The 14,962-nt window shown below is 37.5% G+C and overlaps 1 protein-coding gene across 1 annotated transcript in view; it reads right to left on the reverse strand.

Annotated features, from left to right (window-relative positions):
- Window positions 1-14,962, reverse strand: part of MAPKAP1 (MAPK associated protein 1) — a 221,129-nt gene that overhangs the window by 189,076 nt on the left and 17,091 nt on the right. The window contains 5 exon segments of the mRNA XM_020289475.2: window positions 4,891-4,928; window positions 4,931-4,966; window positions 4,969-5,002; window positions 5,004-5,024; window positions 10,521-10,669. Coding sequence (XP_020145064.2) covers window positions 4,891-4,928; window positions 4,931-4,966; window positions 4,969-5,002; window positions 5,004-5,024; window positions 10,521-10,669 — 278 coding nt within the window.

Raw genomic sequence — 14,962 nt, forward strand, 5'->3', positions numbered from 1 at the left:
CTCTTAGAGTTTTCCATATCGATCTTCACTACAGTGCCTGATACGTTTACTCTCCAGTTCCTTGTTCATGGGTCTGTTCCTCTGCTAAGTTAGATGCACCTGAAGTCATGAAACACTGTCACAGTCCTCCGACTGAGTACAATCCTGTGTGTGAAGTGTGGGTCCTCCACTTGTTGGCTATGTGGCTGCTCTTGTCTTCAAGTTCCTCCAGGGTAGTTAGCCAGATCTTATTTATCAGTGCTTGGTACAGAGCCAGTATGCAATAAGTGTTTGGAATGAGCCAGGACAGTGTGGGGCTTAGTAAACAGTTTGTTGGATAGATGGAGATGTATAAATGAATCCACTCTGTACAACAGGAAGATCAATGGAAAGAAAGACATTTGTGGGGCATATACTAGCTTCTATGTGTAAAGCATTTCCCCCTTCCCCAGCCCCAATATCTCATTATTTCTTCTTTTTATACGTAAGGAAATTAAGCTTTACAAGGTACAGAGACTTACCCAACTCACACAACTAATAAGATCTAAACCAATCTATCAGATTTGATTCAAGTTCACTGGTAAAGGAAAAACTTTTTTTTTTAATTTTGAAAATTTTCAAACATTAAAAGCATTTGTTTTCTCCATAACAATAAGAGTCTAAAAAAAACAGCTATGGTACTGCAGTAAGAAAAAAGAAGTTGAATACCAGCTCTGCCATGTACTAGTAGGGTACCCTTGAGCAAGTCATCATCTCTCTGAGCCTGTCACCTCATCTAGAGATAACACTCTCTATATCATAATTTTGTTATATAATAATTAATAGGACAATTCCAATGTATACACAGATTAACTCTTCAAGAGTTCAAGTATTCCCATCTGTAACCCTCTACATCTCACTGATGTCAGTCACCTCCCTAATCACAAAACTCTAGAACCTTAAAGCCAAAAGGAAACCAAGAGGTTACCTAAGCCAAGGTCCTAATTATAAATATGCAGAAACCAAGGGTCAAAGATGGGAGATGACTTGTTCAAGACCTCAGAGAAAGAACTGCACAGGCTGGGCTAACAGTCACAGCTGATTCCCTGTTGGTGTTCCTTCTACCATGTGGCATTCCAGTCTTGGAACTCGCGTTTCCATTTTGCGACTGTGAATGTCAATAAGAATGAAAATAAAAATCTCTGAGAATTAAAACACCTTTTGGGTGTTTGCCCATTTGGGTGATCCTAGGCTGTCACATGATTTCTCTGGACCATCTGTCATATGATTTCTCTTTAAGACTAGATGTCTTCAAGATAGCAAAATCAGGGCCTAGTTTTTTGAGCAAGAAGAAAATCTCTCTACTGCAAACCATGTAGACCATGGTGCCCCAGGATGAAGAAGCTGAATGTAAAATGCCACTGTCCCCTGTCCCCACCATACTTTCAAGGGTTGTCTCCTAGGCTTTCTCTGGGACCTCAGTGCTTAATAATCATTCTAACCAGATTCCCTCTGCTAACCTAGTAATTAACTAGCTAGAGAGAAGGTAGTACCACAACATTATAACAAAAATATGTCCATGTTTTACCTCTTAGTCCCCTAACCTTCAAGAATTATAATCAATATAGCTTCTTAAATGACATCTGACATCTGCCTCATTTAAAATTACTCTCTCAGGTCAGATGCAGTAGTTCATGCCTGTAATTCCAACACTTTGAGGGCTTAGGTAGGAGGATCACTTGAAGCCAGGAGTTTAAGACCAGCCTGGGCAACACAGGGAGACCCTGTCTCTACAAACAATTAAAAATTAGCCAGGTGTGATGACATACCTACAAGTCCTAGCTACTCAGGAGGCTGAGGTGGGAGAACTGCTTGATCCCAGGAGCTCAAGGCTACAGTGAACTATGATCACACCACTGCACTCCATCCTAAGCGATAAGAGTGAGACCCTGTCTTTAAAAATAAAATAAAATTACTCTATCAAAAAAAAAAATAAAATAAAAACCACTTACTCATTTTCCCCTCTGAATAGCCTGGTGAGTTGGTTTGGGCATCTGAGAACACATCTCCGTTACAGGAGAATAGGTGACTGACACCTGGATTGTGACTGAGGTCTGGAAGATGACTGACATTTGGAGGCAAGCCCTTCGCCAGTTCCAAAGCTGGCTACAAAATGAGAACAAGAAGAAGCTCCTGGCTTCCAATGCCACTCTCATCTCAGGGAACACTACCTTAGAATCCCCAATTGCAAACCAAACAAGTGTACCCCATGACCCCCAAAAGGAGATGTATAGTGTCTTTAAGGACATGATAACAGCCTGTAACCTATAGTCAGCAGGCCCAAACCAGCTCACAATGGGACTGTCCACCTCATCTTTGGCCCTCTTTCAGTGCTTCCTAATTCAAGGATGATTTCATTATTCATCCAGCTCCACAAGCCAGACTCAGACCACAAAATTGCCCTTGAAACCCCTTTCTACTCCATCCCCTTATATACAATCCATCATCAAGTCCTACCACTTTTTTTTTTAAGCCTACAGCATTCAATATTCCCAGGTGGTCCCCCTCCAAGTACTATGCAGGCCAGACCCTGCTTAGCTTCTAAGACCAGACAAGACTGAGCACATTCAGGGTGATATGGTTATAGACAAATCCTACTACTTTTGTCTACTACTAAATCTCTCTTGAATTCATCCACTCCATCTCCATTACCAATGAATAAGCCCAAGTTACCACTCTCTCTTACCCAAACCACTGCAGAAAGTTTCTTGATTGCTCTCTCTATGCTCATAAACCCTTCTCAGGGATACGTACTTCAGCATAGCCCCAGTGATCTTCCAAAACACAAATCTGATTACTTCACCTCCCCATTTAAACTTGTTCAAGGGTTCCCAATGCTCTTAGGTTAAAAAAAAACACCTCTACCAGTCATACCTGGTCTGCCCCTTGAGCTTCACTTTGCACCAGATCCACCTCACCCTTGGGGTTTCAGTCACACAGATTTCTTTCAGTTACTCGAAACTGCCAAGCTCCCCATTGCCTCAGACCCTCTGAACATCCTCACCCCCCCTTCACTTAGCTATCTTACTCATCCTTTGGGCTGTTGGGTCAAGAGACTGGTTCCTGGAGCCCCCAAAATACCAAAACCCGGGGATGCTCAAAAGTTCCTTATATATTAATAAAATGGTGTGGTGTTTGTATATTATCAAGTATAATCTCCTATATATTTTAAATCATCCCTACAGTACTTATAATATGTAAATATAAAGTAAATAGTTGTTATACTGAATTGGTTTTTTTAAATTTGTATTCTTTTTCATTGTTGGTTTTTGTTTTTCCATTTTCAAACCAAGGTTGGTTGAATCTGTGGATGTGAAACCCGCTAATAAGGAGGACTATTTACATAATATCCATCTTCCCACCAAGGGAAGAAGCTCCATGAGATCAGAAACCAGGTCTGTTTTTGATCACCACTGTAACCATCACTTACTTAACTGTGCCTGGCATATCTTAATAGCAGGCCCTCAAATGTGAAGTAAATGAATAGTAATGTGGTAAAAGGAAAGGGAACTAATAGTCTCTCAGCACTGGCCATGTACCAGGCACTTTGCTATGTATGCATTTCTCATTTTCACAAGAAAGGAATCCTCACAATAATATTTTTAAGTAAGTATCATTAACCTCATTTTATAGACATGAAAACAGACTCAAAAAGACAAAGTGATTTGCCCAATATCACACAACAAGTAAATGGCAAAACTAGGATTCTTACCCAAGCTAAAAAGCCAGGCTTTATTTTTTTAGAAATAGACCCTGAAGTTAAAGTAGCTAACATATTAGAAAGGACCATTCTTATGACTGACTGACAAGTTCTTTCCACTGCAAAATTCTACCTTCTTTTGAAAAGCCTTTAAGTCAATGATGAATTCTATCTCTGATGGGAATTTCTAGAAGATGGCTGTACAACCAAAGGAAGCCACCACAGACTGGCAAGATTCAGAACAAACTACAGACATGAGGTCTAACAGAGAGAGCTCAGAGTAGAATAAGCTAGTTTTAAGAACTCAGCATAGAGTATTTAACTTCAGAGTAAGATACTACAAACACTGTTTTTGTTGTTGTAAGATTCCTATTTAACTAATTATGAATACCACTAAGACAAAAATCCCAAGGTCTCCCTTGGGATTTTTAGCATAATGTCAAGCAAAAGGAAGGGGAAAGCATTGATATAATGGTAAGAGAAAATAATCTCATAAAAGATGTTTTTAATGTATTTGATCCCTCTATTCAAAATCATAATGTGTAAAGAGGTAGTGAATATCTAACATCTTTTTTCAGAAATAAAATAGAGTAAAACTGATCTATGAAAAGGAAGACTAGCAAAATACAGTCATAGAGACAAACAGCCAAGAGAATAACTGCTAAAATTATTTCGGGACTTTACTCTTCTTCTCTATTTAAAAAAAGTATGTAAACTAAACCCAATCAGAGACAAATAGCTCCTAATTGAAAATACACAGTCACCCTAGATTTGTCTCTTATTGGGCACTAAGCAACAAAACCTAGGAGAACTCTTATTGAAAAGAAGGGGCATTGGAGCCAACTTCATTTTCAGTCACCATCTGGGAGGGGGCACTTCAGCTCCGGAATGAGGGAGAGTAGAGGAGAAGGAAGGCCAGAAAGGCCCTTAGGCTCAAGGTCGCTGCCTAAGCTCAGGCAGCAATAAGCAAAAGCTGCTGTCTAGAAACATAGCCAACACTAAAAAGCCCAGGCTTTATTTTTTTAGAAATAGACCCTGAAGCTAAAGTAGCTTAACATATTAGAAAGGACCATTCTTATGACAATATTTAATAGCAAATTTTCCAAATTCAGATGAGGTGCATTTTCTTCTAAGGACAATTTTTTTTTTCAGTAAGATTTCAATTTGCTGACCTTTTCTGAGTTTGCGACATTTCCTAGTGGCTTTTCCACAAAGTTTTAAGTGACTTTCTTCGAAGAGAGCTATTGATGCCAATGACTGTAGAAAACATTTGTTCATAATTATCCAGACATAGACTGGAACAATGCTGAAACAAGAGCAGCATGCAAAATGTATTTAAGGACTATCATCCCAAAATGCTGCTAAAAGCTATTAACCAGTATGTGTTAATTGCCACAGCATTCATATTAATTTTCACTTCAGGCTCGACATTGTGGAATATTTCCCCTGATACATTTTAAACAAAGTTTAATTTAAGGAACTGCTTCTATCAACACTTATGAAAATTAACAGCCAAGCAATTAGCACTCATGAATTATCCCTTCCCCCATGCTCACTGCAGCTTCCCTGTTAAAACAGTTTCTAACAGAGAAATGGTTACTTTCCAACAAGTTAACACAATCAAAGTCACAGTTGTCTCTATGAACCAGAACTGGTTTGCTTTTTTAAGTACTTGTCAAGGCAAACATCCTCCCTTATATTTAGAGTAGTATTTAGCTAAGTCAAATAGATATTTAACATGTTAGTAAATTGCCATGCAATTACTAATACCAAACTATTTTTTCACTGCATGTTTAAAAAATAGCCATCCATCCCCCAAAAAGAAGTAATTACTTGTCTTAATCTTCCTATTTGAAATGAAAAGGCCAAAGCACCACTGGACTATCTCAACTTCAGCACGAAGACCACCTACATCCAGTTCAATCTCCTGCATGTCTCATTTAACCACACTATTCAAAAATCCTGGTTTTAAGAGCACATCACTCAATCCTGTCAACAACCTAAGAAGTACATTGGAAGAGACATCATCACTGCCGCCCTCTCCCTTTACAAAAAGAAAGCAGCAGAAGTGGGTATTTGTTGAGTGTTTACTATGTGCTACATGTCCTGCTAAATAGGCTTCATTTTATGCAATCCTCATCAAGAAGCTATACTGTCATCATTTCATTCCACACAGGAGGGCTGGAGCTTGCAGGGGAGAAAAAATATTTTTTCCTTCTACCCTTCTAAGTTCTCAGCTGGGGCCTCCGTAAAAAGAGACAGATTAACAAAAGAAAAGCAAAGAAATTTATTTAATGTAAATTTTAGGTGATACGGAGCCTTCACATGGAAATGAAGATCCCAAGAAATGGCGTAAGTAGAGTCATTGGGATTCAAACTGATGTTGCTTTACTAACTCAATTACACTGCCTCTCATCCTAGCATCATCCTATCTACTGGTCTCAGCCTTGTGAGGAAGAAACACTCATCTCTTTTCAGAGGTGAAGAAATGGAGGTTCATAGAGGTGAAAAAACTGACTGAGATGACATAATTTGATAATCAGTATCATTTTTTATTAGTAACTGTTTGACGGGAAATGGGTACTTGAACTTCTGATGGTCTAGTAATGATGATGATAATATCTGCAAACTGTTTGACCAGAATAGTGATGATGTACTAGCAAAAGCTTCTCAAATAAGTGATCAGGCATGAAAATGGCAAGATTTAGGCTGGGCGCAGTGGCTTACGCCTGTAATGCTACCACTCTGGGAGGCCCAGGCTGGGAAGATCACTTGAGGCCAGGAGTTTGAGACCAACCAGAACAAGAGAGACCCACCTCTACTAAAAATGGGCTGGGCCTGGTGGTGCATGCCTGTAATCCCAGCTACTTGGGATGCTGAGGCAGGAGGATTGCTTGAGCCCAGAAGTTTGAGGTTGCTGTGTGCTAGGCTGATGCCATGGCACTCTAGCCCAGGACAAGAGTCTCAAAAAAAAAAAAAAAGAAAGAAAGAAAAAGAAAATGGCAGGGGTTAGATGTATTTCTTAAAACATGACCTATTTTGAAACAGGTGGAGAAGCATGTCAAAAAATCATATTCTGAGGCACTGCAATCAGTGCTGAATATTTCCTGCCCATCAGCAGAGCCCACTCCATTGTCACCTCAAAGCAACTCCTAGTCACAACCAACAGTTTCCACACACAGTGAAATCAGGACTGGTATAAGAAGTTTTCTATTTGTCACAACCTCTGGAACTGAGGTTTTGTTTTGTTAATAAGGCTATTCAGAGGTCCAGTTCTCAAAAATGCTGAATAATTCAGGCAAATGGCTGAGGCTGATTTTGCCTGGTCTGACCAAAGCATTCCCTAAAACTGCTTTGTAATCTACCTTGAACTTCAAATGATCAGTAAACAGAGTTATTGATAATCTAAAATTCTAAAACAGGTCACAGATAGCATCACCAATCTGCCAAAGAAATAGTATAAACACAATAATAAACCAGATCAAAAAATTGTTAAAGCATATACCTAAGTACAGCCTTTCCCTTTCATTTTATGCCTTAAAAAATTATTAACCAATCACTATAAAAAACTTTTCATAAATCATTAATCAGCTACAAGAACCAAAAATTACTTGAAAATATTCATGTCAATTTAACACAATAGCTAAGAGATGCTCATCCTTAGAATCATTAAAACCAACAATCCAATTTGTACAAACTGTTAAGAACACTAGATGTGGTTGCTGAACTACATAAATATAATCGTAAAGCCATACCAAAAGCAAAATCCTTTTCTCAAATCTAACACCAGTTTAATCTTAAGGAGGATTTCACAGCAGTTAGTCTCTTGAGGAAATACATAATTAAGTAGTTTTTTAGCATATTTAATTAGACCCCAAACTCTTCCCTGTCCCCTTCTCTCCCTAATTATGTACCATTTACCCAGGAGACCTAAGCAACTCAGTTAATTATGTAAATAAGGCAAACGTTATTCCCAAGAAAAGCATTCTGAATATTTGTAGGGAAAAAACTGTACATATTTCAGAGGCTTTAACAAACCTTTACAAAAAATACATAGGAGTATCAAGATACATGGAAAACCGTTACATTTGAGGCAAAAAGCATGCAGTTCCAATGACAAGATGGTGAATCATTAAAATAGGACACTCATTTCATTTCTTAAATATGAGCTGAATAAAAATAAAATAATTTTAAGTTACAACAGCAACAAAAATTTAGTGCTGAACGTCAGATGATTTATGGGAAGAATCAATCTGGAAATTATTAAAGTCGAGTCTCACGGAAAAGGCTTTATTATCAAGGGGATGACATGATCTTAACTCTAGAGGCAGCCACAGTGCTGTTATAACTACTACAATCCCATTATTATGCAATCACAAAATGCTAATTTGATCATTTTGAGGTGTTATTTGAATAGTCATTTTAATTTCTAGGTTACAAAGAGGCTTGACTCAAGTATAATTCTCTATTAATCATTGAGATGTCATTGAATATCATATTGATGCATTTCACAAAGATAAAGAAAGACTAATTTAATATGTACAGTACAATATCCTTCAAATATTAGCCACTTTCATTACATATCTGCCAAACGCATCAATATTAAGTCACAGATGAGAACAAGGATTTAATTGTATTTTAGCAATTATAATAGGAGGATAATAATAAAATAGCATCACATCATAAGATAGACTTATCAATATATAAATCTTTCTTAATCAATGTGTAATGGTGACTGTTCCATGCTCACATCTTTTGTAGATTACAAATGAACTTGCTATGACAAAAGCATTGAGAGTCTTACATGTAAATGCATATCCAGCAAAAATAATTCCTTTGTGACTGAGGAAATGGCTTACTTTTAAAAAAAATTTCTCCTTGGCAATATCCAAAGGATATCTAATAAGAAGTTAGATATAAATATCTCAACCAGAGTTCACAATCTTCGGACAAAGCCAAACCTAAACAATTAAGTCTAATGGTATATGGAGAATTCTAGAATATAATATTTTAAAAGATCTGTGCTATTTTGTTGGCATAAAAGCATCATCATACAATTATTCTAGAAATTATATCCTCAAACAATGAAATGGTATCAGGTAATGGAAGCAAATAAATTCCAGCCATACAACTTAATCCCAATACAAATTTTTCATATTAAATGAATCGATTATAGTATTTTTTTAAAATCCTATAGAGTCAAACTCAGCCATTTTCCTGAGGCTGGCATTCCTGTCCCTCACCAACAAACTTCCTTCTCTTCACCACATTCCACAAGTAGAAACAGAAGAAGGCAGCATAGGCAGGCTTTGCATCAATACAATCTATAATTTACTAAAAGTGCTTTCAGATGTTTTTTGGAGAAAATATCCCAAGCATATTGGGAACTTTATGCTATTTATACATTTTGTTTCTAGTTTTTGCCCTCTTTCCCCAGAAACATCAATAATCTCATATGCCGATGGCCACACAGGCTTCTTTAAACCTATGGCAACATGCTGAACTATATGAGGTAAAAGTGTTTTGAAAACATCTCTTTGCTCAAAGATGACAACTGACAGAACCAGCACATGAATTTTTTTTAAAAAAATGCAAACATAAGCAAAGAGCTACATGTTTATTAAATGTAGTGTTGAAATAAGACAAATTGTACACGACCCCTCCAGGGAAAAAGCTATCACTCAGCACCCCAACATAACTGCCAGGCAGCAAATATAATGGCAATAAATATAAAAATCAACCGTTACTGTCTCCTGAAAAAGGCTCTGCTCAGGTCAGCAGACAGACACAAAATGGCAGGGGGTAGGGAGAAAGGGTGCTGCACATGGAACTAGGCTCCACCTAAAACAATGGCGATTTTTCTACAAGGAAAATAATACTTTTATTTTATAACAGCAAATTGTTAGAACAAATAGGCAAAAACAATAAAGTTACCCTCAGCCAGGCACAGTGGCTCACACCTGTAATCCCAGCACTTTGGGAGATCAAAGTAAGAGGATTGCTTGAGGCCAGGAGTTCAGGACCAGCCTGAGCAACATACTGAGACCACATCTCTACAAAAAATTTAAAAAGTTATCCAACTGTGGTGGCATGCCCCTGGAGTCCCAGCTACTCTGGAGGTAGAGGAGGGAGGATTGCTTGAGTCCAGGAGTTCGAGGCTACAGTGAGCTATAATTGATCATGCCAGCACTGTCTAGCCTGGGCAACAGAGCAAGACCCTGTCTCCAGAAAAAATAGTCATCCTCCACAGCAATAGTCACACAAGATCCCCCTAGAGTGAAATACTGAGATGCAAAGCAATAGCCTAGAATTCTGAAATGAGGCTCAAACCTCAACAATTTCTGCAGTTATAATAAAGAATCAGAAAAGAATGCAAACTGCCTCCCTTCTCAAACCACTTTCAAGGCATTCCCAATGCAATTAGACCTTGATTAATCACAATCCAACTAACCCAAATTCTCAAGTATTCTTAGGAAATAAAATGGATACACACACACACACACACACAAACATTTTGGAGGATTACAACAAAACAGTCCTAATATATCTATCTATATACAAAGAGAGAAAGAGATCTCAGTACTGTTTTGTTTTAGTCCTCCCAGATATATCACTATGGAGAAAACACTGGCCCCAAATCATACCTTTTTATATCTACATTCTTAGAAAATGTGAGTGACATTCTGTAATTGTCAACTGACATCTTATCATGCATTTTTGAAACTATGTATCTAATAATAACATCAATAATTCCACTCAATTACAGTTCTACTTAAAGGGACAAAGTCTCACTTTTACTTACCTTGCCATCAAATTTGGAATACTCATTAAAGGGGTTATTCAACTGCAGAGGGCACTGCTCCAGACGTACAGATAATATTGACTGCTTTCCAGAACTTGGAGGCTTCTCTTTGAGGGACTTTTTTTCAAACAGTGACTTTAACTCCTGGGCTGTGACACAAGAGGAAGATAAAAATATCTTTGTGATTACACACAGAGAGACAGCTTGTTCACCTTCCCTAAAAAGTCTTCCTTGGAACCTTAAGGAGGGAGTTGCCCAGGGACATGTTCACGTCTGATGTGTATAGAAAGCCCCACATATACTTCAATGTTTGCGCACTGAAAAGGCAGAACACTGAAAACACGCAGGCCAGGATTGCCAATTTAGAAGGACTAAGGCTTAAGGAAGGACAAAGCAACAGAGTAGTCATTTTATAAGAAGAACAATCACAATTAGAAGATATGAATATATTGCAAGGCTTGGCCACTATAGCTAGCTATGTTACACTAGACAATTCACTAAACCTCTTTGGGCTTGTCAAACTAGATAATCTCAAAGATCCTCCTGGTTCTAATATTATATGAGTCTGCAATTCTAGTCCTTCAAGGTCAAGATGCACATCTTAATTCTCTCACACTTTCCAATGATACCTAGCACAAAATCTAGATGCCAAAGATGATATGGAAGAAAAAAGAGAAAGGGTATTTATAATATTAATAACAGTAACTAACAGTTATTGAGCAAACCAACATATCTCATTTAATCCTCATGACAAGCCTATGAGGTATATATTAGCATTATTTCAATGTTGTCAACGTGTAAATGAGCCTAGAATATTTTGATTACCCCTAAACCACATGGATAGTAAGTAGCAGACCTAGGATTTGTACCCAACCATGGCCCTTAGCCATTGCTCAAAGGCACTAAGGAAGAAAGCAGACTCTCAATAGATTCTGTTGCATGAATGAATAAGATAATGATTGCAAGAATTCAGATTAAATTATTTATTAAATCTGAATCTTCAGCTCTTCCTCCATAGTGAATTAAGATAAGTTAGTTCTATATTGTCTCAAAGATCATTTAATTCTGTAAACCAATCTGAACATCAATCGAGGTGGTAGCTAGATGATAAGTATGTGAAGGTCATTATGGTTTTAATTTTTGTAATTAGAAAATGCCCATACTTAAACTTTTAAATAAATCAATCTGAGATTTTAAAATCTGCAATAAATAGGTTCAACCTCACTCTCCTCTTGACCATAGTTAAATTAAACCAAGAGACACCAACAGAACTCAGTTACTAAGAATTTTTAAAACATGTAACTAAAACTACCTTTCCAACAGACAACAGATTGGTGAAGCAAATTTATTATACAAGTCCCTATAGATTTGACTGGCAAACTAGAAGAAAAATGATAAATCTAATTCTTTTTTTAAAATGTGGCACCTCACTACACAATTCCAGATTCTGAATATATAAGTGCATGTAATCAACATATGAAATGCACATCTGAAAAGGTGTTAGATTACAATTATATTAAAGTGATATTTTAAATATTAAGAAGTACTTTTCTACCTATACTCCATTAACAGTTTGATGGCTACACTTGGGAAAGAAATGATCCTTTATGGAATACCTATTATGGCCAAGAACGAGGTATTTTCCTCACTTAGAACTGTTCTCACAAGATACTAAGAGATAAGTTACAAGGAATACAGCAAACATAAGTTACACAACGATTATTAGTAGGGTCAGGTGTGAGGTGATGACTCTTCCATTGTCAGGCTAATTCACACTTGGACCTCTTTCCTCAGCCTGATACTTTCTGCCCTCTCCCCTTCTTCCTATAGCTTGGAGAAATATAAACCACCAAAGAGAATTTTTGCATGCTCTCAGCTGCGCTTCTACCTGCCTTTCCTCCTATTACCACAGATGAACTGCCTGTGCCACTATCTCAGGCTAGCCCCTCTCTTGTGCACTAAATCCTAACCCTTTTGCCAACTCAAGGTCTTCACTCCAGCAATTCTCTTATCAGTCTTCCACTTCAATTTTTCCCTCTTACTGGATTAGTCACATAAGCAAAGATACTGAAACACTGCTCATTCAAAAAAAAAATTTCTCCTTCTATCCCATATTGCCTCTCTTCCATTTACTCTCGTATTTTTCAGCTCCTCAAAATGTTCGTCTATATTGTTGCTGTCCAATCCCTCTACTCCCATTCACTCAACTCCACTCTAATCAGGCATTCAGGCCACATCACTGCACCAAAGCAGCTTTCACCAAGGTCATCAATGACCCCCTTGTTGCTAAATCTATTGGTCAATTTTTAATCCTCATCTTACAAGACTTTACAGCAGCATTTGACATGGTTCATCACTCCCTCCAGTTTTAAACACTTTTTTCACTTGCTTCCATGGACTCAACTCTAGCTGGCTATCTGGCTCTTTCCTCTCCTTCAAGCTACACCTCCTGCGATCCCTTGCTGATTCTGCCCCATTCCCCAAGCCTCAGAGCTTGGACCTCTTCCCTATCTACATCTATACTGTTGGTGATTTCAGCCAGCCTTGTATTTTTAAATACCATCTATATAAGAGGCAAAACTAAATTGTGATGATATAAATCAGAACAATGATTGCCTCTGGGAAACAGTGACTAGAAAGGGGCACCAGGGAGCTTTTTGAGGTGAGGGAATTGTATGTAAAGTATGTAATTGTATGTAAAGTCTACCTCAAAAAAAGTAAATAAATAAAAAGGGAAAAGACAAATAAATATCTTCTATATGCTGGTGACTCCCAAAAGATTATTTCTAACCATAAACACTCCCTGAAATTATAGATTCACATATCCAACTTTCTATTTGACACCTCCTCTTGGATGTCCACTAGGTATCTCAAACTTTACATGTGTATAACCAAACTCTTGATCTTCCCACAAAGCTCCTCCTCCCACAATCATCTCCTTCTCAGTTAATGGCAACTCAATCCTGTTAGGTCAAAAACTTGGGAGTCAACCTGACTCTTCTCTCTCACACCATACATCCTACCCATCAACAGACACTTCAAAAGATATTCAGACCTGCTTCTACACCTACCAAACCTGGATTATTAACATCATGTTCAAACTGGTCTTCCCGGTTTCTGCCCTGGCCTCCTTCACCTCGACTCCTCCCTCTTCTTCACACAGCAGCCAATATGAGTCTTTTAAAATATGTTACAAATTTCAGAATAAGAAGAAAAATGAATAAATTTGACCACATAAAAATAAAAAATTTTTGCATGGGAAAAACTAGTTAAGAAGCAAATGATAAACTAGGAAATGCAAGTGACTCTTAAATGGAAAGATATTCAACCACATTCATAATAAGAGATATGCAAATTAAAGCTACATTGAGATACCCATCCAGCAGGTTGGCAAAAACCTAAAAGTTTGATGCTATGAGCAAACAAGACACTCTACATGTTACTGGTGGGAATGCAAAATAGCAAAACCCCAGTGAAGGGGCATTTGGTACTATCAAGAAAAATCACATATACATTCATCCTTTAAGCCAAATACTTCTAGGATTCTAATCTAATACACTGGCAAAACAACACAAAACAAAAAACATATGCACAAGGCTATTCACTATAGCGCCATTTGCAAAAGCAAAGCCTGAAAACAATCAAATATCCTCAACAGGGAACTGGTTGGCTAAACTATGGCATATCCATGTCACACAGTACTATGTAACTATAAAACAGATTGAAGCATACATTGCTCCAAAATAATCCTCAGTGAAAAAACCATTATACAAAATAGTGTGTATAGCATATTAACTTTAATTTTAAAAGAGGGGGATATAAATATGAGTATGTTTATTTATAGTTTTAAATGGACAGAAAAACCAAAGCCTTTTTAAAAAATGACTGTAACAAAAATGAAGGGCTGGGAACATTGACTCATACCTGTAATATTAGCACTTTGGGAGACCAAGGCTGGAGGATCACTTGATGCCAGGTGTTTGAGACCAGGCTGAGCAAGAGTGAGAACCTGTCTCCACAAAAAAATAGAAAAATTAGCTGGGCTTGGTGGCGCACACCTGTAGTCCCAGCTACTTGGGAGGCTGAGGCAGGTGGATGGTTCAAGCCCAGGAGTTTGAGGTTGCAGTAAGCTATGATGATACCATTGCACTCTAGCCTGGGAGACAGAGCAGGACCCTGTCTCAAAAAAAAAAAAAAAAAAAAAGAAAAGAAAAGAAAAGGAAAAAAAGAAAGAAAGAACAGAAATTAAAAGAAAAGAAAAGCAAGAATAAATAGTGGAGGGAACACAAATTAAAGCTAGATTTCTCTGACTTTATCTTGTTTTATGTCTTTGACTTTGGAACCATGTAAATATGTTATATAATTATAAAAGATAATTAAACTAAAAGTACAATCTCTAACAACAAAGGCAAAATGAAATAAATGAACCTACATGTAATGAG

Source organism: Microcebus murinus, chromosome 12, assembly GCF_040939455.1.
Source record: "Microcebus murinus isolate Inina chromosome 12, M.murinus_Inina_mat1.0, whole genome shotgun sequence".
Taxonomy (NCBI): domain Eukaryota; kingdom Metazoa; phylum Chordata; class Mammalia; order Primates; family Cheirogaleidae; genus Microcebus; species Microcebus murinus.